General features: G+C 38.9%; 2 protein-coding genes across 5 annotated transcripts in view; one reads left to right on the plus strand and one right to left on the minus strand.

Moving 5' to 3' along the window:
• The window catches only part of haspin (histone H3 associated protein kinase), a 29024-nt gene continuing 3881 nt past the window's right edge, over positions 1-25143 (minus strand). The window contains exons 2-18 of the mRNA XM_053618786.1: positions 18866-19064; positions 18620-18754; positions 16280-16510; positions 16100-16199; positions 12574-13040; positions 9907-10717; positions 9635-9809; positions 9401-9543; positions 9111-9296; positions 7800-7885; positions 6500-6562; positions 6284-6375; positions 6068-6147; positions 3677-3765; positions 3206-3348; positions 2168-2270; positions 1-988 (exon numbers count right to left, since the gene is read on the minus strand). Of these exons, the coding sequence (XP_053474761.1) occupies positions 784-988; positions 2168-2270; positions 3206-3348; positions 3677-3765; positions 6068-6147; positions 6284-6375; positions 6500-6562; positions 7800-7885; positions 9111-9296; positions 9401-9543; positions 9635-9809; positions 9907-10717; positions 12574-13040; positions 16100-16199; positions 16280-16510; positions 18620-18754; positions 18866-19029 (3273 nt within the window). The 5' untranslated portion in view covers positions 19030-19064 and the 3' untranslated portion in view covers positions 1-783. The remainder of the gene's footprint in view (positions 989-2167; positions 2271-3205; positions 3349-3676; positions 3766-6067; positions 6148-6283; positions 6376-6499; positions 6563-7799; positions 7886-9110; positions 9297-9400; positions 9544-9634; positions 9810-9906; positions 10718-12573; positions 13041-16099; positions 16200-16279; positions 16511-18619; positions 18755-18865; positions 19065-25143) is intronic.
• Positions 20302-25143, plus strand: part of tarbp1 (TAR (HIV-1) RNA binding protein 1) — a 50826-nt gene continuing 45984 nt past the window's right edge. The window contains exons 1-2 of one of the 4 annotated variants that reach the window (XM_053618999.1): positions 20302-21462; positions 21559-21656. In XM_053618999.1, coding sequence (XP_053474974.1) covers positions 20538-21462; positions 21559-21656 — 1023 coding nt within the window. In that variant the 5' untranslated portion in view covers positions 20302-20537. The remainder of the gene's footprint in view (positions 21463-21558; positions 21657-25143) is intronic. The other 3 variants (XM_053619001.1, XM_053619002.1, XM_053619003.1) reach the window with 3 other exon arrangements.

A 25143-nucleotide genomic window follows, 5' to 3' on the forward strand; every position in this document is an offset into this window, starting at 1 on the left:
CAAAATGAACACTATTGCTCACTACTCACTGCACAACAGCAGAGAGTCAAAGGTTCGATGTTGCTGTGCACATCAAGGAGGACCTTACCTGAACCCTCAACACCACCTGCTTAGCCAAGAAAGCCCAGCAGTGTCTTCACTTCCTGTGGAGGATTCAGAGCACAAACATCCCACTTCCATCTTCTCTACCATCACAGTGCGACAATAAAGAGTGTTCGTAATAGCTCTCACTTTCTGGCATGGAAACTGCACTCAACAAAACTCCACAACTTCTTCCCTGAGTCAGTCAGACTACTCAACTAACTGCTGCCCCAAACACCCACCTGCACTAATCAAAACCCTTCCCAACAGCCACCATTATACAGTACACCCCTCAGTTGTATGCACACCTGGAAGGAAACACTTTACATGTGCTGCTGCACTTTTCTCTTTTTAGTACCGAATTGCATGACATGGTTTCGTTGTCCTAATTATTTAGCGTGCACTGTCCTAATGCACATCTAGCAAGCTCAAGTATTTGTACTTTATGTAGTCTTGTGCGTCATGCTACTGAATTGCTGTTGCACCATGTTCCTTATTACAATGTATACTACTTATATTGAGGAATGACAAAAACCAACTCAACTTGATCTTTTTACACTAACAAAAAAAATCTTTTCTTTATTTCCTATTCAAATCTTTTTACAAATAATTATATACACTTCACTTTACAATGTGCTTTACAAGTATTTAAACAGGCCTGGTAGCACTGATTAAAAACAAATCAGTACAAATCAGTGGAGATCACTGAAATAGAGTGGAGTGCAATAAGACATCTTTGGCTGAATGGTAGTTGAGGATCTCTGAGTGAAAGGACTTGAGGCTGCTCTTCAAGGCCTTCTGCTGGCTGGTGTGTGGTTTGTTCCTGTACCTCATGGTCAAAAGCTTATCTGCCAGATAGTGTAGCCACAGTACGTTGGAGTGAGGGTTATAGTCCGCCCAGCAGTTACTACAAGATGAATCGATTAAAATCAGTAAGTAAAATGAACTAAAAGTGAGCAAAAACAATCCAGAAATTTAATTCATTTATTCAAATTCAAAAGAAAAGAACATATAAGCAAAGTTTATAAAGGAAGAAAATAAATTACTGAGCAAAAAGGGCTATTATTCATGCTAGTAGTTTGGAATGGGCAATCTGGCGAAAAATATTATATACTTTATCACAATTTTCCAAGCTGGATCACAATCCATATCACGATTAATTCAAATTTCTGAAAGTTACTGAAGAGAGCAACTTTAACCCTATTGATAAATATTTTTCTAAAAGGAAACAACCCCATAACAGACACCTTAGCTCAAAGTACCGTTTGAAACTATTTTAATTAACTTTACTTCCACACAAAATGTAATTTTGTCTTCAGTGTTTAAAAGTGCAATAAATGGAAAGGTGATTGACAGGCGAATTAGTATTTTAATACATTTATATACTGAATACATTAGCAGAGTTTAAATTATTATTTTAAAACAAGCTGGGGTTTTTATTTATTTATTTATTTATTTTTACTGTTACTCTTTGCATTGTTTGTACAGCTGAGGAATGGTGGTGTTAGAAAAATATTTGCGACTTAAGTCATCACAAGGATTAATGATCTTTTACAAGCCTTTATATTCGATCATTTTGATGGGTATTATATGGGTATAAAATGTCATGGCATCCGCTTACTCATTTTCAATTACGGAATGCCTTTTTCAAACACGTTTGTTACGGTGTTTGCTTTAGCCCTGTTTCTGGCTACAGTGCTGCACCGTGTCCGTTATGTAAAATCCACCAGTTCCATATAACTGATGTTGATTTTCTTAGGAATGAACTCCTCAATGCCACTATGTTACCAAACAAAATGAGGAGGAAAAATAAAATAAGGAACTGCCTACTATTGATTATTATTGGTTTGTTCCTGTGTGTGTGTTCGGGAGAACACAAGCTGGATAATATAGTTTGGGTCTTAAAACAACCTGCGATGCCTGAGCATTTTCAGTGCAACTGACAAAATATGTTTTATCATGGTACTCGTGATCTCTCTGTGAAAGCGGATGGTAGAGACAGTGTAATTGTTCGCAATCTAAAACAGTCATACCACCCACCCCTTTCTAGTAGTGTTACTCAGTTTGCTTAGTTAGAGATGCTTACTTGTTCTCGTTCTTCATCAGACGGTAGATTTCAAATTGATAGTCACCCTGGCCCATGAATAACTCCTCTTCATTCGCTATATCACAGGACACTGTTAAGCCATCTAAAAGCAAGAAAGATGGGAAGAAAAAGTAAAAACATTTTAAACTGAAGGCTGATTTACACTGAAATAACATTAAACTTTTTACTTAAAGATATTGAACTATTCTGGTGCTTTTCAGTCTCATCTCTACCGTAACTGAATGGTTTTATGAACTCTTCACTCAAAAGGATTTGTAAAAACTAAGTCTACATAACACGTTCTTTTAGAGATAGTAACGATGAGTATACCATACCTCAATTAACCCCTGATCGCACATGAGCACCACAAAACTTTAAAGAAAACACAAGTAATCATAACTGCTTTTACCTTCAAGCTCCAGTGTTGGAATATTGGACAAAACATACACGCCATTTCCTGACTACCTTAAGACCGTTATTTTATATTATATTTGAAGTATACACCCAGCATCCAGTTTATTAACAACTTTATTGAGGTGTTTAGGAACACCTGTACACTTGCACATTCATGCAGTTCTCTAATTAGCCAATCATGTGGCAGCAGCGCAATGCAAAAAAACCATGTAGATACCGCTCAAGAGCTTCAGTTAATGATCACATCAAACATCAGAATGGGGAAAAGGTGTGATCTCTGTAACTCTGACCGTGGCATGGATGTTGGTATGAGAAGCACTGAATTCATAAACTGCTGATCTCCTGGGAATTTCACATTAAAAACCAATCTCTAGAGTTTCCAAAGAATGTGTGTAGATAACTGCATGAATGTGCAGGTGTACAGGTGTTCTAAATGAAGCGGGCGGTGAGTGAATCGTCGTGTAGTTAAAATGTATACGGCTGTACAGAAACGTCCAAAATCAGGGAATTATCATCGGGTTGTCTGTTCATTTTTCAATTCAGAGAAATTCTTGTCCATGTTAATAGCTAACGTATCCTTTAATTGTGAAAGAACATGAAGAGGTGAAGAAATTTTGAACTCACCGATCTCAAGACGCGAGAGTGAATAGTCTATAACGTTAACATGAACTCCTCGTGTCTCTATAGAGTGTACTGAGCCATTCAGAATAAACTGATTACTCTTCTCTTTAGTAGTTTTCACCAGAATGTTTCCCCAATGCAGGTCTCTGCAGAAACAGAATTACATACAATAAATAATGGACAGTATCCATTAGGTTACTTTACACAGAACTAATAATCTTCAGTACACTTTAGCATAACTTAATATTCAGTTAAGATTGATCAATTGAAAACAGAGGCAGACAGAGAAAACACTAAACTAGGTAGCTCTTAATACTTACATCTCTGGAGTCTGAGAACTACCAAAACTTTAGCAACTGTCTCTTAGGTACCGACTAGAATGCATAATGTTTCATTCAAGTACTATTGCTCCAAAATAAAGGTCAGCCTGAGCGTGTATTGGTGGCACATGCAATCCTGGGTGTATAGCACTACCTGTGTTCGAAGAAAAGTGCCTCTTCAGCAACAGCCAGAGCAGCAGTAACCTGGTGCAGCACACTTTTAGCTTGCGCCATAGATGTGAGCTACATACAGACAAGCACACAAACACACACTGATCAGTTACAACACATTTCTCCACAGTCCTAATGGCGGAGTACGTAAACTGTGTTTCTGCAAAATCTTTTTAATACTTTAATACAAATGCACTGGATCCACTGTGACCTTGTCCAGGATAAAGTGGTTAACTCAAGATGAATGAATAAATTTGGGAAAAGTTGCTCACTCAACTCAAAACACAACTATAGTGGAAGTCCTAAGTTGTTGGCTATTATTGCATCAGCTACTCTTAAACCTTGCCCTAAACAGTAAGTGCAACAAATAAGCAACAACGACAATGACAACAGGTGCTGTACCTTTTTTTGACGAATACCTTGTTTCTATGTCACAAGAACCGATACCTCGCTACCAACATTGTTAAAACATGACGGTACTTGTTTTTCCTGCATTAGCGTTGGTACCGTTGGTAATTAAGGTACCGTGTTGTAATTCTTCCGGAACCGAAGGGAGCAGCAAATACGTGTGAGTGTTTTAGTCGGTCCACAAGTGGTGAAGAAGAAGAAGAACGCCTACAAGCACACGGGAAAAACTACAGAAATGGTGACAATTTTAGCACCGCCCTGACTCGTTGAGAGAAAAGGTAGCTGGTTGCCGGTGTGCAACCGATGCTATCGTTCATTTCAAACAAAGCGAGGAAACACCTGGAATTTGGCGAAGCACCTGAAAGACGGTCCTATATTATGTTTGTTTGAGGCAGCTGGCATTGTAGCCATGAAAACCAGCTAACGTTATGCTCCATGTAATGTTAGCGATAGCCTGTTATTTGTTAACGACGCTAACGCATTGCGATGTTATAAACTACCTCCTAATGGGCCACCATGCACCGCCATTCAGCCCGTGTCTAAATGTAGCCTAATGTCACTAATAATTATTCACATGTTCATGCTTTTAATAAATCTTTTTGGCCTGTCACCTTATCAGTGAATTTAAACTAATGCTTGCATTCAGAGTATAAGGTAGGTGTATGTGTGTGCGCGCGTGTTTAGGAGCGCACCTTAGCACTTGTTATTAGCACTCTTATTAGTCATTGTCAGACTGTAACTAAAATATCCCCCTCTCTCTATCTTTTTGCCAGCATTAGCCAGAGGAGGATGTCCTCCAGGAGTTTTTAATTTTATTTTTTACACCACACCATGGTATCGACTTTGGTATTGAGTATCGTGTACTTTAGGTGGTATTGGTATCGACTACTAGATTTTTGGTATACGCGACATCCCCTCTTGTTTCTATTTTGTGCTGTACTGTTGAACATGAAGGGAACTGATCCATGAGGCACAGAATAGAGCACTACATGACCCACTCTCTAAATATTAGAAAGCAATTAACCAAAAAAGGCAACTGCTCCCATATAGTAAATCGCTGTAAAATCCTGTAACAATCATTTAGTCTGACGTATGCAATTTTAAACTCGTAAAAGTAAGTGTAAAACATTTCGTACTACAATTATCATAGCTCCTGTAGGTCCAGTTAGCTAGCGAATTTGCAGATACAAAGATGTAGTGATGCCTCATAGGAGAACGAAGCAAACTCATTAAATGTTGCTGTTTACTTGTTACATGTTACACATCCATGTTTCCAGCTGAAGTAAAGATGACAGGTCTGATGTTTGTTTATATTTTGCTTTTCCAGGGTAGACAGAAGAGGCCTTTGCCACATAAGAGAACCTTTAAATGATTACTGTTTGGACAAGGTTTCAAGCCAATTCTAAGCCTATTTTTCCACCAGCTCCAGTGCAAGCACTGCAACTTCCAACACACTCTCATCTTAGCATGACCTTTGCACATTTAGATGCTAAATAAACAATAATTTAACATGTTATTCATTTAATATTTAAATAACAAAACCTACTATTGTACTAGTTAAATTGTACTAACTATTGTTTAACTACTGTAAATATTTATTGTAGTATTACAGCAATGTGCCCTTCGAACTGCCACTAAGCAAACTCATCTGATTAACAAGCATTATCTAATCTCATGCAGCATCAAAAATGTTATATTTACTAATCCGATGCAACAAAGAATTACTCCGATGGTAAATAACCTCATTGTTTACCTCAGTCTTGGTGTAAAATGGGCTTAAAAGGCCACAATGATTAACTTGGAAGAATATTGGAAGTGGAGCTGCTGTGGTGTAGCAGAACATTTATGTGCAAATTTAAAATAATTAAATACTTTTAAAGGTCCTTACATCTGCAAGATGCAATCTAAAATAAACAAAGACTTTTTAAATGACCCGAAATCCTGATGTAAATGCACCTGCATGTACCTTTCCATTCATATTCTCCAAATCACTGCCTCCAAACTCAAACTCCAGGATCAGAAAGAGCTGCTCCCCACCAAAGAAATCTGTACACATACATATATACATAACCAAGAAATGATCATTAGTAGCTAAATATTTAACTGAGCATTTATTTTGAAACTCTGCTTGAAGATATGACATATGGATGTGTGTGTGTGTTTTCTGGAAATATGGTTTTACCAGGTCGGTCATTCTCAGATCCCTTTTCTTTGGCAAACTTGTCCCATGCTTTGAGCAGAGCACTGGGATAGCACCCACGCACACAGTGAAGGCTAAAACAGAATTGTAAACATTGTAGATTCATTACACACAATTAGAGTTGCTAAACTGGTTTCAAGCATTTTAAATATCTATTGAGAGTCAAAGGTAAAAGTCAAATTAGCACACGTATCATACTTAAGGAGGCCGATGAACCCATTTGTTTTGTTGTGCTCCTTGGAGTTGAGTGCACTTAGCTCCCTATGTGAAAAACAAATCAGTGTGATAAACATTACCACCCAGATGATCACATTTTTGCACGAATAAACTTAGAGTAACTTTAGTCTAGACCTGAACCTCTAAACCGTGTTCACAATATTAACATATTAGCAGACAATTCCTGTGATAAAGTAGGAATTATCTGCTAATATGCTAATATTGTGAACATGGGTTAGAGGTTCAGGTCCTCTATAAAACATGTATATTATAATATTAAAGATGCACCGATACTAAATTTCTCAGCCGATACCGATAACCGATTATTCAAAGTGATCTTGGCAGATACCAATAGTTCCGCATTTTATGCCTTCTTATAAATTAATGATAATTAATTCAAAAGTATTCTGAAAGAAATGCAAATAAAAACTTCATTCTCTCCATTTCAACAAGTTGTTTCACAGTAACTGGTCTCATAAACAGAAAACACATTACTCTAACATTAACACATGAATTCAATTCTGAAAATTAAAGTAAGATTTCTTATCTTGCTGAATGTTATTAATTCATATTAACATTAACTGAATTGTAAAAAAACCTCCTGTTAGTCTCACATTCACTCTCCACAAACACAAGCATTTCTACTTCAATCACTGAACATCAAACTGGTAATACATAATATAAACTTTTTTATATATTAAGATTAACTGGATATGAAATATACTACTCTACAAATATATTTTTCTGTGCAATATATACTTTTTTGTCAACTCGTCTTCATTTAAATTTTTCAATGGTGTACTGGCGCTTTAATTCAGCTCAAGGGCGAGCGGGGAAAAAAAAACTTAGACTAGACGCAGAAACTCCTGATTCCCCTCAGCTCAGCTCACTTGTTTATGGTTTTTATATTATTTATATATATTATATACACACACACACACACACACACACACACACACACACACACACTCATATATATATATATACACACATGTACACACACACACACACACAGAGAGAGAGAGAGAAAGAGAGAGAAGGGTATAATTATTGTAATCATTCCTGGCTTTGAATAAACTTTGTAAATTCAGACAAAGAAAGTGCGAAAGAAATTCATGGCCTAAGTTAACTCTACCTTGTTTATTTTATTTTTCTGTTCTTTCCATGATTAAAAAAAATGTCATTTTGCTGTTATAACTGCAAATAAATTGTTCACTTCCAAATAATTTTACCCACAAAAAATCCAACAAAAACCTGAGGCCTTACTAATGTAAAAACATACTTGGAAATAATAATTTCATGAAGAATTTCACCAAATGTTTTCTGTGGTTCACCATTCACTTTCTGATGGCCTTCCACTGGAATAATCTGAAACAATACAGAGAACAACTAATTACTTACTACATGAGAACAATATAAAAAAAACCAATTTTTTTTATAAAATATAAATAAAATGAGAAATGAAAATGTTTAATTACTATGGGTTGCATTTAATATCAATTTGACATTAAGCTTAGTTCGCTATTTCCTTAGAAAGCTATTAGTCTTTTTCCTAATATGGATCATGCTTGTGTTAATCTACTTTTAATTAAGACTCTTTATTGTTTAAGATATTTAAAAAATAATTATTTTATGCTTGTATATTTATCAATTAACCAACAGTATCTCATTGCTATTATTTTAATTCAATTAACAGTGACCATGAGCAGAGAGCTTACATTTAACTATTTATGACAGACCCCCTGATTAAAGTTTAAATAAAAAAAGATTGGTATCTGGGTCGGTATCGTCTGTAAAAATCCTGATCGGTCTATCAGTAATAAACACCATTAAACTAAAGCGCTTTGCACCTGACGGGTAAATGAACTCACCTAATCACATCCTATATGAGATTATTCAGATATATACACAATATACGCAGAGCGGTTTGAGAATTGGCTTTGGAGAATTTGAAAATGGCTAATAGTGTAACTTTAAATATATTTAAGAGGAGCAGACTTCAAAGACTGAATATTGAGGTTTATTGTATTTGTTTACAAGGTGGAACAGGTTAACGGTTGTTTTTTGCATACAGTCTGTAAAATGAACTGAAAATATTACATTTAGTTTATCAGAAGGTAAATTAATTTGTCATGGCTCACACTATGTTCCTACATTCTGTCATAATTGACAAGCGCAAGTTTTCTCATGCCTACTTTTGCGTTATATTGTAGCACATTAACGTCAATCACTAAAAAAAACAACCCTAAAATTCAACCATCCTCCTAAATTTTTGTAATTAGGAGAACAAGTGCTCCTAAAAACAATTGTTACCATAGAGCCGAGTTAATGTGAGCTGATCAATCGAGGTTTACATTAGTTCGTCTTCTTATGGTAGGATTTACGCACTCACACAAAAATTTTTCTAAAATAATGAGATTTTCACGAACACCAAATGGATACCAAATTGTTCCTACGAACGATTTACAAATAAATTAATTTGCATCCAGCTTGATAAATGAGACCCAATGATTACTCGGTGGTAGAACTGCTAGCATCGCTCAACTTCAATGGGTAACAAAATCTAATCATTTATAAGGTTTAGCTTGCTCACTTTAAGAGCCACAGTCTGATTGGCATCGTTGACCATGGAGAACACCTCTCCAAACGTGCCCTCTCCAATCTTAATGCAGTGTTTCATGCATTTGGCAGGAATGCAATCATCAAAGAAAAGGGGGCCTTCCTGCTGACACTCCTGGTACACTTTTTCAGCATCACTGATGTCTTCGTTAGAAGATATCTACATGCAACAGAGGAAAATAAATGGGGGAAACATATCAGTCAAAAAACATTAAGGGAAGCATTAAAGTAATATACTTTCAAATGTACAGGTAAAGACCTAACCATGGAGGTATTGTTCATGCTGGAACGGAGCAGGTGAGAGGAAGCTCGATAAGACACTGGGGTGCCAAACAGATCTAGACTGGTGTTCACCAGCCCTGGATCCTTGAGATTGGAAAGAGCCAGCCGTCGAGGAGTTGGAAATGCTGCAAAACAAGTGAATAAGTATGAACACGTACAAAGTTTAAGACTGCTTCTAGAGGAGGAATCATTAGTGTGCATGTTTCTCAGACGCACCTGTTGTCTTCTTGTGTATGGACAGTGCAGCTTTGAGACGCCCCCAGGTGTGTGTTGTAAGCGAGTCTGGAGTGAAGCTGGTCAGAAAGGAGGAAAGGTTCAGCAGTTCTACACGGAGAGGGGTCTTAGGCAAGCCAATCACTTTGCTGCTCTGCAGCCAGCCACAAGCAGATTCCTGTGTTTAAAAATAAAGACCAACACAGAATAAAAAACACCAAACAATCCTCACTCTGCTTATTCCTACAAATTCAATAAAGGAAGTAATACATTACCCCCACGCGTGAATCGGCTCCAGTGGGCAGGGGGTCATTGGATGAGCGGTCTCCTGGTTTAGTCCTAGTTTTCTGCCTCTGCTTTCTGTTTTGTTCACCCACACCTCTCTTTGACCACCGGCTAGAATTCAAGCCACTCACGCATACTTTACGGCTGGTAGAAAGACCGTTGTTTTCTTTTGCCACCGGCATTTTACTGGGAGCTGTAATAGATGCAGGGGAGAGGGCAGATCGCATGAAGGAGGCAGACAGCCGTCTAACTAGCCCTCCAGTTTGCATTTCACTGCCGGATGATTGCTCTGCTGATTCAGTGCCAACCAAGCAGGGGAAATTCTTTAAGTTCCTGGCATTTTGGCGTCTTTTGGATTCTAAAGTAATAGGAGAAGCAACCTTGGCCTTCTGGGTCTCCATTATCCCCTGATGGGCCTGGTGGACATTGCCCAAGTCCAGATGCTGGAGGCAGACAGTGAGGCAAGAGGACAGGCACTCTACCTTAAGACGATCAGTCTGCATTTGGACTGAACTGCTGAGATCATTACTTGGAGGTGCAGAAAGAGAAGAAACGGACAAAATGGAAGATGTGCCGAGTGAAGAGGTTAAATGGCGAGCTTGGGTACTGGCGTCAGACATGGCATAATCTGAAGACATTTGACAGGCTTGCTTGTCATGGTAGCTTGGTATAGCAGCTGCTGAAGTGGCAGGACCCGCCTCCAATCTGGGTGGATATGTTTTCTCTACGTCTTGTTTCCCATTATCACTTTGATTTGAAAGAATGTCCAAGACATCTAGCTCCTCCAGCATGACGCAAGCCCTAACAGAGCACAGGATAATTTTTTATTTTTTTTAAGGTCTAAAAACATAAAACCACAAAATCTGATTTTAATTAAAAACTAGGGAATTTTACTATTTTCAGTAGCTGTGTATATTAACATATCACTTCTCTCTATAAAACAATCAAGTTAATTTACACCAGTATGCTCTTAACCAAAGAATACAGTGTATACAATTATACGTTAATCCGCAAAAACTACTCACATAATAATAATTTAAAAAAATCATGAAAATGTTTTAAAAAAAAAGGTTTATTAAAAAAACAAAAAAAAATTAGTTTTCATTTGATTATCATACAAGTATTCATACCCATCAATCAGTACTTTGTTGAAACACCTTGGCAGTGATTACACATTTAAACATGGGCATATCCGGGCAGGGAAAATTACAAGCTTGGCACACCTTGATTTGGTGTTCTAGAGCGTCACTAGGGCACGTCCTCCGAATTTAATGCTACTCTATGTGTCCACATGGTGCGAAACCAACCTGAATAATGGGGGCAGTATAACATCATGTGACACTGCGTCCACAACTGACTACACAAACTAGTGTTTGTCTCAAAGTGCCTAAATATGTACTGTTCTAGACCTTTATTGGAGTATTAACACTAACTGCTTTTGTTTTTATTTAAAAAAAAAAAAAAATCTCTCATGCAGCTTTCAAAAGGTACTGAAAGATGTTTTGCATACCAGTCTTCTGGATTTTCTAAAAGAATGCATTTGAATGCAAGGTCAGAGTTTTTGATTTGAGACACAGCTCAACGCAACAACCATGACAAAGGCAGATAGCTGTAAAGAAAGCAGAGCTCTTTAGTGGGTTTGACACTGCTGTGCATGAAATCCCTCAATGTTACAGTTTGACGTGGGATGTTTGGCTCTGATGTCCCATCTACTGGATGTTACTTTTAATCCTCCAGATGTACATAACCTATGCAGGCAAGTGTGAACAATGTCATTAGTAGTGTGTTTCAAGTCATTTGGTGTTGTAGGCGTACACCTCACCACAGTGAATTTTCCCCACCCCGATCTGATATCCTGAGCACTCAAGCAGGTTTTTCGCAAAACAAGTCTCTACTTTGACCTCATCCATCTTTGTTACAACCCTGACAAGCTTCCCAGTCCCTGCTGCCCACATGATGTTGCCAACACTGTGCATTACTGCAGGGATGTAACTGACCAAGTGATTGGCAGAGCCTGGTTTTCATTAGATATTACCCCTGTCAGTCAGACCACAGAATCTTGTTTTTTTTTCCTTCCAAAGACTGGGTTCCTTTTAGCTAACTTGAAGTGAGCAGTCATGTGACTTTTACTAAGGAGTGGTTTCAGTCTAGCCACTCTACAAGAGACTGTGTCCTTCTGGCAGGTTCTCTCATCATTACACAGGACCTCTGATGGTCCATTACAGCTACCTTCCAAAACCTTATTCAGCTCCCTGATTATAGCTTCAAAGATTAGCCAACATAACCAATTACACAGACCATGAAAAAATAATCAGTGTGGAGTTTTACACTTGATACATATACCAAAATGTCTAACACAGCGGTATTTAACCTTGCAAGTCGCAAAGTGGTGGCAGGGGGGTTGAGGGCCTATTTCTGGGTCACAGATTCTGACATGGACAGTCAACTGTCCACAAAAACAATTTAGCAGAGGTGAATCACATTGTAGAAATTTGAAAATGGGATGCCCCTGAGCTCATGATTTCGTGGTCTGAATACTTTTGCAAGTTTTTCAATTTGCAAAGAAAATAACTAAAAGATGCGCCACACTTTAGTCTAAAACTTTTTTGTGTATTCATATTACAAATTCACAAATATGTATAATAAAAACAGCTTACCTTCCTTTCAACTGCTTCAGGTCTGGCCGATCGGAGACAGATTCAATACTTGAGCGGCGTTTCTCCAATCTCAGCTGTGATTGTGCATTTGCATACTTTGCATGCGCCTCTATCTGTTGTACTGTCGCAGTTTTTGGGGTGTGCTTTGCACACTGTTTGCTCTTCTGCAGCATGCCACGTTTCTGTGGTTTGCTCATTAGCTCACTGGCTGTGCTTTCATTTATTGGAGGCTTGTCCAACTCATCACAGCTAAACGAGGAGATCTCACTGATCGAGGGCTCAAGGCAGTGTAGGTTTCGTTTAGAAACCACGGATGGTGTACTGCACAGCAGAGGGCGTTTACAGGACATCAGCTGCTCTTCAACATTGTTAAATGAGACTTCACGTAATACTGCGTCCGAATGTCTTTGCGCGCCACTGTGAAACACGACAGAAGGCTTAGTATCGGACTCCTGCTGAGTGGCGGGCTGAAATGAAACAACACCACAAAAAGTTTTTTGAATTATTCAAAGGTGTTGCTGGAAATTCCAAGCTGAGGAAAAAAAAAGAAAAGGAAAAAAAAAAGAACCAAAAGACACGAGAAAAACAATTATTCTCTCAGTAGAACGACAGACAAATTCCAAAATATTTCTATAGCCAGATCTATACAATGTTTCCTTTGTAACAGCCTTCTTTATGGCTCAGTTTTATCAACTTGTAGTAATGGTAAATGGTCTGCACTTATATACTGCTTTTTTAACCTTAGCGGTTCCAACCTTCGCTTTATACTGTGTCTCATTCACCCATTCTCACACACACACACCAATGTTAGCAGAGCTGCCATGCAAGGCACTAACTTGCCATCGGGTTCAGTGTCTTGCCCAAGGACACCTCGGCATGTGGAGTCACGTGGGCCGGGAATCGAACCGCCAACCCTACGATTAGTGGACAACCCGCTCTACCACCTGAGCCACAGCCGCCCATGTACTTATATATAAACATGTATTTTTGCGGTCTGCCATTTTCACGTGTTCCCTACACAAACGCTGCTTCACTGTGCGAAGACTGCCACACGGTGTAGTAAATATGCCTATTTGTGATACATCTGGATGTTCCAATCAAACAGCTGGACTAAGCAAGGTACGATTCTTCAAGGCTCCGAAAAGTTATAATAAATCAAGGCCCCAAGACTCGGATATTATCTGAAGAAAGGTTATGGAAGACTACCTTTATTTATAAAAATATCACAAGAATGGAAAAGTGGGATTGAATGATTGTCAGTTCAAAACATTTCGCTCTTTTGATATTTGCTTTTTACTCTCATGAGAAAGTAAAAAAGTCGTCAGTATGAATTTATATGGCAAATTCTGAACTACCAATCTTACACTGTTTAACTCGTTCACCCTCATAACTCCATAGATGTGGTGGATTAAACAAACTTTGACGAGTTGTACAACTTAGAAAATTGTAATTAAAAACATTCTTAACAATACTGACAAACAGTAAAGTTCTTCCAGGAGACATCTTGGCAAACATTTTGCTGCTAAAGTACATGCAAGTAAATTGTTGCTGGGGGTGAATGAAAAACATAATGAAAGCTGCTGGATTTTGCTGCAAAAATAAGACGCAAGTACAACAGTGAAAGTGTCCAGAAGAACCGGGACTGGGTCTGCAAGACGCTCAGTAAAACTTACAGTTCATTTCCTTATAAAATTGCACTAATTCTACCTGAGAATACTTTTTTCTTCTAAGCAAAGGGTCGTCACACCAAATACTGCCTTTGTTTCATTTATTACGGTTTAATGCACCTTATAGTATTTTTTAAAAAAATGGAGAAACATTTAATTTCATCATTTTTGAAGGCATCTTTGCTCTACAGCATTTCTTTGCATGTACCTAGGACTTTTGCACAATACTGTTAAATTTTATATATATGTATAATTATACACACACACACACACAGTGGGGGAAACAAGTATTGTAAGTGTCAACACTTTTCAGTAAACATATTTCCAATGAGGCTATTCACATGAAATGTTCACCAGACTTTGGTATTAACTCAAGAAATACAGAAATATAAAGAATTCACATCATTAAAGTCCATAAATGAAGTTATGTGTAATAAAGCAGAATGAGACAGGAATAAAGTATTGAACACGCTAACTGAAATGTATTTAATACTTAGTGGAGAAGCCTTTGTTTGTAATGACCGCTTCAAGATGCTTCCTGTATGAAGAAATTAATGGGCCGCAGTATACAGGTGTGATTTTGGCCCATTCTTCTAAACATATTGTCTTTAAATCTTGTTCAATTGGATTCAAGTCAGGTGATTGACTGGGCCATTCTAACACCTTGATTTTTTTTGACAGCTTCCTTTGCTGTACGCTTTGGATCATTGTCCTGCTGGAACGTCCACCCACATATCATCATCATCATCATCCTGGTGGATGGCAGCAGATTCTTCTCAAGCATCTCCCAGTAAAGGGCTCCATTCATCATTTCTTCAATTATATGAAGTCTGCCAGTACCATGTGATGAAAAACAGCCCCACACCATGATGCTTCCACCTCCAAACTTCACTGTTAGTTTAGTGTTTTTAGGATGATGTGCAGTGCCATTTCTTCTCCAAACATGGTGTGTAGTGTACCAAAAAATTCAATTTTGCTCTCGTCTGACCAGACTACACTCTCCCAGTATTTCTTAGACTTGTCCAAATGAGTTGTAGTAAACTTTAAACAAGCTTCAGCATGCCTTTTCTTTAGTAATGGAGTCTTGAGGTGTGAGCGTGAGCAGTGGAGTGCATTTCCTATTGTTTTCTCTGTGACGATGGCACCTACTACCTCCAAGTGTTTCTGGAGCTCTTTCCGAGTAGTCCTTGGCTCTTCTTCTACGCTTCTGACTCCCTAGTCAGAAATCTTGCGAGGAGCTCCTGTGCGTGGCCGGTTGATGGAGTGATGTTGCTTCTACTTGCGGATAATGGTCCCAATGGTGCTTACTGAAAAATTCATAAGTTTTGAAACACACCTGTATCCGATGCCATCAATATGTTCCGCAACAATAAGGTTGCGAAAGTCTTGGGAGAGCTCTTTACTTTTACCCATCATGAGATGTTTTTTGTGTGACACCTTGATAACAAAAAGCCTTTTTATAGACCATCAATTTACAACCCAGCTGCTGTTAATTTGAACAGGTAGGGGGTATAATTACTTATGGATTTCAGCTGGTTCCTTGCCTTACCTTGGAGAACTGCTTTTTCTTAGCGTGTTCAATACTTTTTTCTTGTGTCATTCCACTTTATTACACATAACTTTATTTACGGACTTTCATGTTGTGAATTATTTATATTTCCAGATTTCTTGAGTTAATACTGATGTCTGGTGAAAATTTCATGTGAATAACCTCATTGGAAATATATTGGCTGGAAAAAAATGTTGACGCGCTCAATACTTATTTCCCCTAATGTATACACACACATACAAGGTTGTGTTAAAAAATAAGCACACACACACACACTGTACACAAACATACACAGTATAAATTTTCTTACTCTCTGTTCAAACGGGTGCTTTTCAGATTGCAAGCGGTGCACTCTCTTGCGCTGTGTGACGAATCTATCCAAGTGGGGCAGACCGACCGAGTCTCCTTGCCTATTTGGAAAGAAGGAACCACAATATGTAGATATGTAGATATAGATAGACAGTTTAAAGTCTTATGAAGAACTACTTACTTTACATGTTTGAAATTAGAAGATGTATTCTGCCTAAAGGCATTTGAACATTTATTATTAGTGACAAAACAGTCACTCTCATTCTCACTGGTGCTGAGAACTGGCTTCTTTTTTCTTATCCTCCTTGTGGACTGACTGGCATGTTCCACCTTGCTGGATATGAAGTCATGTATGCCTGGTGAAGTGCTTGTGACTGCAGTCTTCTTAATTAGTTTGGTGCCTGGTTTCCTCCTGCGTATGGACATCATTGGTTAACTACAGGACTAATGGCAAATATTAAAAAAAGAATATCAAAAGAAATAATTTAAAAGCTTTGAGGTTTATACACAAGTTTTTATCTACAATGATTAACAGCATCAAGGACTATATTTGTTTAATGTACATTCCCCTCCAAAAGTATTGGAACAGCAAGACAAATTCATTTGTTTGTGCTATACATCAAAAACATTTGGGTTTGAGATCAAAAGGTTTATATGAGAGGAGGACTGATATTACTTCTAGATGGGTTAAACAACATAAAACATAGAACTGTTTATATAAGACCAGCTAATTTTTAGGTGAGCAAAAATATAGGAACAGATAAGTTTTGAAGTAAACAACACTTAATATTTGGTTGCATATCCCTTGCTTGCAGTAACTGCATCAAGCCTGTGACTCACTGACATCACCACATTGTTGGTTTCCTCTTTCGTGATGCTTTTACTACAGTCTCTTTCAGTTGTTGTTTGTTTGGGGATTTCTCCCTTCAGTCTCCTCTTCAGGTGGTGAAATGCTGCTCAGTTGGGTTAAGGTCTGGTGATTGACTTGGCCAGTCTAAAACATCCCCCCCAATAAAGTCCTTGGTTGAGTTGGCAATGTGTTTTGGATCATTGCCTTGCTGCATGATAAAGTTCCTCCTGATTCATTTGGATGCACTTCTCTGTAAATTGGCAAAGGGCTTGTATAAACTACTGAATTCATTATGGTGCCATCGTCATGAGTAACATCATCAGTAACCATGTTTCCATCCACATATTTTCATGCAAATTTTGGGATCTCAAATTTAAAAAAAAAAAAAAGCTGGACGGAAACACCAGATGCGAATAGAATCTACAAAATGTGCATTAAAAAATTGAGCATAATTGAGGTGGATAATTTTTTTTTATTCGATAAGAAAACATGCACATAAACTACGATGGAATCACATTAACCAAATAAATTCCTTGATGTGCATCTAAATAAATAAATAAATAAATAAATAATGTCATGTGACTGCTTCAACAAATCATGTGATTGGATAATTGGCTGATGTGATGGGATATTTAAGGCACATGGTCAACTTATACAGTGGAATGGCAGTGTTTGTTTTTCACACAAGTTAAATTTGCAAATTAGATGGAAACATGCCTAATAAAGAGTAGTGAGCCCATTAAGGATGAATGAACGGTGTTTATTTTTGGCTTATGATAGCTGTACCACCAGAGGGACACTGTGTGTTTGGGCCACAAGCACTAAATATAGTAAAAAAAATAAATAAATAAAAATTCACAGCATTGGGGCTATTGGGTACAAGGTAGGTCTCCTAAAGACAAAAGGCAAGAGGATCAAAAACAGCAGCTAAGCACTGCAATTCTACATAATTGGCTCTGATATCACGATAATTCCACTGAATAATACGAGTACTTCTCATCAAGTAGGCAATACATACACGCCTTATTCATGCCTTCGGGTCAAAAGTTCCGGGTGTCAGAGGTCACGGCCCTTGGTATTCAATATTAGTTAGATTAGGCTGCGGGCACACGGTGGCTCAGTGGTTAGCACGTTCGCCTCACACCTCCAGGGTCGGGGGTTCGATTCCCACCCTGTGTGTGTGCGGAGTTTGCGTGTTCTCCCCGTGCTGCGGGGGTTTCCTCCCCCAGTCTAAAAATCAGCCTACCTGATCTTTGGATCAGGTAGGCTGATTTTTAGATTTTTAAAAATCAGCCTACCTGATCTTTGGATCAGGTAGGCTGATTTTTAGACTGGGGGAGGACATGCTGATTGGCATGTCCAAAGTGTCCACATGTATGAACGGGTGTGTGAGTGTGTATGTGATAGTGCACTGGGATGGATTGGCACCCTGTCCAGGGTGTACCCCGCCTTGTGCCCCATGCTCCCTGGGATAGCCTCCAGGTTCCCCGTGACCCTGAAGAAGGATAAGCGGTATAGAAGCTGGATGGATGGATGGATGGATGGATGAGACTGCTCTGTTGATACTTTGATTCTGACTGGTCAGGTTCTGAGTATCTAGCTTTTGGGACACAAAACCATCACAGTATAACAGCCTCTTCAAACAAGAGAAAACACAACGGTGAATATTACCTTGGGGCTGTTCCTGGAATAAAAATACTTTCCTCGTCACTCTCCAGCTCTTTCAAAGCTTCCATAGCTTTCTGCTTCGCCATGCGCACAGTCCTGGAGCTGCCTGCAGCCGTGCTTTTTTTGTTATTGGTTTTCCTTTGGAGACAGAGAGCAGAAGTGAATTTCAGAACGTAAATCATACCGTCCAAATCTATAAGACGTAAGAGATGAAACAACAGAGTTTTGCGCACAGATGCTTTACATTACCGTCTCTTGGACGTGGGCTCTGGGAGAGACTGATCAGATGATGGTGTACTGGAGAAGGAGAACACTTTCTTTCTCAGGTCAGGAGAAAACCATTGTTCCACTCTGCGCTTCTGTTTGCCATAGGTCTTCAAATATGACGGTTTACTTGGACCAAACACACTCATCCTGTAGTGGTTTTTTTGTAATCCCCAAAGGTAAACTGAAATGCATCATAAGACAAAACATGGTCTCCAACTTAAACGGATTTCACTAGATCCAACCACCTTGTTGAACAACTTTTATCTGTACAATGGTATTATACCATCTCTGAAGAGCTGTTGTTGGATAATAACTGCATTGTCAGAAAACACATAACCTGAGTGTTGTATTCCAAATAACACTACTGATAAAGCAATGATCCTTTACTGAATCCAGGTAACCTTGCTACTGAAACATTTAACCACAGTCTAAGAGGATAAGACTGGATAAATAAATAATTACAGTACTGTTAACTATCTCAGATATCATTTTACTTACAAATTAATGACGTTTGGATGCCTAATTATATTAACAACAGCTAAATACATATGAACACAAGTTAGCTAACATTAGCTAAAACCTTATTTAGGGCGGTTACTAACACAAGTCTAACAGCCTAATTAAAAAATCAACCAAACGTTTAAAAACAACCTTTTTACCTTATATGTCTTTCGACGGTGACAATTTCAATGAAAATGTCATTCGCTAAGCAAAGTTAGGATTTGAACGTTGAAATATTAAACGTGTGTTAAAGACAACGGATAACTGTAACCATGTTGGCAAAGCGCTTCTCGTTCAAACTGATGGACGCTTTTGATTGGCTGCGAGTCTTCGGGCCAGCCCCCTACTGACTTAGTAGTAGTAGTAGTGATGTGTGGTGCATGAATGATTCGTTCATTTTGAACGAATCTTTACTATGACTCGGAACAATGAGATTTCTTGGAGTGTGATTTGTTTACGGACAGACAGACAGACAGACAGAGAGAGCGAGAGAGAGAGACAGAGAGAGATTTTAATTATATTCTGCTGAAATGAACGAAATGACTCGAAAAAAGATTCGTTCATTTTGCTGAACGAGATTCAAAGATCCGAGTCAGTAAAATGATCCGAACTTACCGTTAGTTTGCTTCTTCTTCTTTTTCTTTTCTTTCTATTTTTTTTTTGGTGTTTTCTGGCGGTTGGCGAAGCAGCATTTGGGGGAATTACTACCGCCACCAACTGGCTGCAGTTTATTAATTCGGATTTTTCATTCCACATTAAAAGGTCCAGTAGTTAAAAAAATCTCCAAAAGATATGAGGAAGAAAGAACTGAGCTAGAGATGCAGATTGGAAAGCAAAACATGACACTAGAGAACTTTCTGGGAAAAACATCTGGAAAAGTGCACCGTCCAGTAATAAATTATCTGAAAAATACTGGGATAAATGAGAGACTTTAGTAATTTAGTATGAATATTTAGTATATAGTTATTTATTATTATTATTATTAGTAGTAGTAGTAGTAGTGTTATTACTTTTTTCTTTCCCTGCCAAGCTACTGCCCACACTCCAGTCCAGTAGATGGCGGTAATGCACCTTAAGTTGGTTTTCCAACCACCATTAAAACCAAAAGAAGAAGAAGAAGAAGACAAGGCAGCGTGTGGAATTCTTCAACAACATGTCTACTTTTTTGGTCAAGGTTTTGGTGTCACAATGTCATGATATCGAGCGTACACTGGACATGTTATGCTGGCCGAGTTGTTCGTGGCCGGAAGTAGAGCGGGTTGAAGCCCTTGGTTTATTTATCAGAGAGCTTGTCCTCAACTCGCACTCCAGTGCAGAGGTTTATAATGGGTTTAAGACCAAGGAACGTTTTATTTGTAAAGTGCAATCAGTTATCTGGAACCACTGTGTACCACTGCTGAAAATGATCTCAAGTGAGAACATTGCATCTCGGGAGGAAAGTGTTCCCCAAACTAGTAAGAGGAAGGAGATGCTCCATGCCACTTGTGCACTTCTTCTGATCTGTGTGAGGGAGTGTGAGACTGACTCCCTGGAGGAAATAGCACGTTTTGTTTTACCTGCGTTGTCAGGAAAGACTGACAGACATGGGGACACGCAGCAGTTGGATGTTGATGTGGCCATAGAAGTTCTGGCAGTATTGCTCTCAGGTGTTTCATCCAATCCTGCCTTAGCTAAGAAATCCCTGTCCTGTACTCTTTGTAGTGTGAAGGAGCTTTCAGACACTTGGGTGTCCAAAATCATTGTCCGTATCTGGTTCACGTGTCTTAACTCCTCGAATAGAGAAATGCAAGCAGACCTTCTCTCTTACCTTTGGGGGGATTTACTGGCCTGGTGTGAGCTGGAGGGCACAGAAGTGGTGACTGCACGCCTTCTGCTATGCCTTACTGCCCTTTCTGACTTCCTCTTCTCGGTGGATGAAAGGAGCTCCAACCCAGAGATGTCTCACACTTTCTTCAGAGTGGTCCAAGCTGGACTTGTACACAAGGACACTGTGTCTCGGAAGAGGGCACTTTATCTACTGAATAGATGTGTCTCGCTGGCAGAGGCACACGATGGACATATTAATATGTGTGAGACAGGTAAGGTGTTTGGTGGTGTTATATGTTTTTTTTTGTTGTTGTTTTGTTCCAGATATTCCAGGTGAACTGTGTGTAAATTATCTCGATTCTTTCCAGAAGAATTTTTTTTCAAATGGAAAGCAGAGCAAAGATCAGTGCTTCGAGAGTTTTGGGATGCGTACGCCCTGGTCCTGGAGACTCTTGAGGAATACCAGGTATGTAGAGTCCTCAGTATTCTCTTCTTTTTTTTTTTTTTTATAGAAATTTTAGTTTTTCTTTACAGAGTAAAAACAGTATGATATTCCTGCATAGCTGGTTCAGTGAAAATGGGATTAATGTACTGTGCATTTTCCCATATATATATATATATATATATATATATATATATATATATATATTTGTATTTAGTCGCAGTTTGAAATGTTATGAAATAATTAGAGACTTTAAGAAAATCCTCTGTACTCAATTTTGGTATTTAGGTATATTTTTTATTTATTAGATAGCATATAAATTATTTGCTTTGAGGATTCCATAAATATCCATTCAGTACGTTTACATGGACAACAATAATCCGATATTAACCTGATTAAGACGATACTCTGATTAAGAAACTAGCATGTAAACAGAGATTATTGATGACCTTAATCTGGCTAAAGTCATACTCGAAGTAAACACAAATCAAATTAAGACGTGTGGAGTATTCCTGTTTTAGTCGCATTATCGAAGTGCATTACAGACATGTACACACCTTAATCACACTATTAATGTCGCGTGGGAGTTTTCACTGCATTTTGCAACAGGACACTTACACACACGGCAGCACGCAACCGTTTGACGGCAAACAAGAGAGCACGGCCACGTCCCAAACTGTGTGTTTGCCTCCTACAGTATATAGGTGAAATACATGTATTTCTGCTACTATACAGTAGGTAAGTACGCGGTTTGGGACGCAGCCCACGGCTTCAAGCAGTCGTCTATTTGCACGTATAGCATGACAAATAATTAACTGCGCTTGAAGCTTTTGTAAAATTAAAAATGAAACAACCAGAACTGTATACGGTACCATAACGTAGACGTATGTCGATACGTGAAATTCTGGAGGGACGGCGTGACGCGGGGACATAATGACGTGTGCCGTTATTCGATCTATGTTCTATAACATGTAAAACGTGAACATGAAAGGAGTATTCTAAAAATGACTCATGTAAACACCTTAATCACAAAATTGTCTTACACAGAATAAGGTCAATAATTAGATTACTGCTGTCCATGTAAACATAGTCAGTGATTCAGTTTGTCAATCACATTTAGAGATGTTTTAATGTTTCTGTTCACTGTACATGCTTCAGCGAGGACAAGATTTATCTTATGCGCCATGCATTGCACATACACAGCAAAGGGGAATTGCTGAACTGAGGCTCCATCATATGCCTGAGCAATTATGGGAATGTCCGTCAGCCGACACGATTACAATCCTTCTTTAATGCAACAAAAATCCCTGCAGCTTCAAGAGAATCAAAACAGTCAACAAGGCAAATAAATCGCTCCTTAAACGTCCCTCAGAGTATATAATGCAAACAGAAAGTTGCTCAGTCTTCGAGGACTTTGCTTCATCAGCAATAACAGCAAGAAAACCTGTCTCATGTACTTCCTTAGATATTTCTTCACTAATGAGCTCTGCACACGATGCAGTCATTTCGTTCTGAAAGCCTTGGCTTGTGCAGTTGAAATATTTGGACTGCATGGATTTGAAATCAGAATTATACTTTGAGGGGAAAAAAACCATATGCTCAAATAATTTCCCCTTGTTTCTGCATCAGTGTCCTCATGGTGTCTGCGGAAAGGCAGGCCTATATTAATTTTACGATATTAACAGATTTGCACAAGTACGGTCTGTTTTTTGTCCACTGTACCTTGATGGCTGTGGGACAGCTGTGCTGCCACAGATCCCGATGTACCAGCCTGTTTGTAGCTCTCCCACATCTTCATGCTTGTTAAATGTATCCAATTTGGTGTTTAGGGAAAGAAGAAAGTGTGGGCTGTTTCGGCACTATAGCTTTCTCTCCGAGGTCGTTGACCTATCCAGATGTGGCAGAAGGTTGAGTGGGTTGCTCTGCCGACAGGGTGGCGGTGCTGCTAGTTCCAGTTCTCAGTGTTCTCTGATGCAGCCTCCATTGCTGTGTCAGTGTTAGCAGTAGTGGAATTCATCGTGGAAGCGTCAGAGTTCGAGCCCCCCTCTCTTTTAGTTGTGGGTTTTTTAAAAAAAATGGTGATTTATCCATTTTCTTTAGTTAGCCTGCTATTTGGCATATCTGTAAACTAAAGCGGGAACAGAACGAGAAGAGAATCCACTCGCGTACCGTGATACTTTGAGATTTGCGAGGTGAGAGAATTAATAGTAATTAAAAATTATTTAGCCTTAACTTTCTCGTTCTACCCACTAAAATAATAAGACAGATAAACTAAGAAAATATTAATTCTATTAGTTTTATTTTTTTGTTCATGGCTGAGACAAACTGCATTAGCGATAATGAAACTCGAGGCACACAGCAGCAAAAGCTGGCTAGGAAAGAAATAAATTTTTCTAGCCAACACGAGGTGAGTTGAAACAGCTCTTATGCAGTATGTTGTTTTTGATGATCAGCCACTCAGTTTTTGATAACGTGGAATTCTGATGCAACAAAATAAAAACATACTTATTTGGCAGCCGGGACATGCTTGAGCTTTAGCTGTGGACAGAGAGGACATGGAAGGGATTCAAATCTGCTCCACTTGGACTCTCCACTGGTATCCCACAAGGCTCAGTACTTGGTCCTCTTCTGTTCTACCTCTATACTTGATCTCTTGGTGAGGTCATATCATCACATTGGTTTTGCACATCACTGCTATGCAGATACACACTCAACTCATCATCTCCTTCCCTCCATCAGACGCTCATGTTTCTGCTGAGATCTCAGTTTATCTGGCAGACATCTCATCATGGATGGCAGCTTATCAGCTGAAACTTAATCCCAGCAGAACTGCTGTTCATCCCAGGTGATCCATCCCCATGTCAGCATCTTGTGATCTCCCTGGACAACTCTCTTATCTCACCTGTGTCCACTGTGTGCAACCTTGCGGTAACCATGGATTATCAACTGTCCTTTTCCTCTCGCATCTCATCTCTCATCTGACACACTCATGTCAATTTCTCCTTTACAACATCAGAAGGATTCATCCATTTCTGTCCACACAGGCCACTCAGCTGCTTGTTTAGTCGCTTTTCATTTCAAGACTGGACTACTGTAACTTGCTCCTGGCAGGTCTGCCTCTGAGCACCGTTCGACCTCTGCAACTGATCCAGAATTCAGAACTTGTTTTCAACCTTACTAAGTTCTCCCACACCACCCCATCGGTACATCTTACTCCACTGGCTTCCTGTAGCTGCCCGCATCAGATTTAAAACACTGATGCTTGCCTACAAAGCCAAAAACGGACCAGCACCCGCTTACCTCACTTATCACACCCCGCAATGCACCATGCTCCCTCCAATCCTCTAGCACTTATATCCTTACCTTTTTCCTGGTGCCTGAAAAAAATCACCATCAGATATATGGACCTGGTTTGCATTTTACGCAAACAATAGGCGCGCAACAATAGTTGTTTGCAAAATACGCAAGGCAAGATTGGCATGTCAAAAACGTATTTACTCACCTCAAAAGA

This window comes from Ictalurus furcatus, chromosome 29, assembly GCF_023375685.1.
Source record: "Ictalurus furcatus strain D&B chromosome 29, Billie_1.0, whole genome shotgun sequence".
NCBI classification, from domain to species: Eukaryota; Metazoa; Chordata; class Actinopteri; order Siluriformes; family Ictaluridae; genus Ictalurus; species Ictalurus furcatus.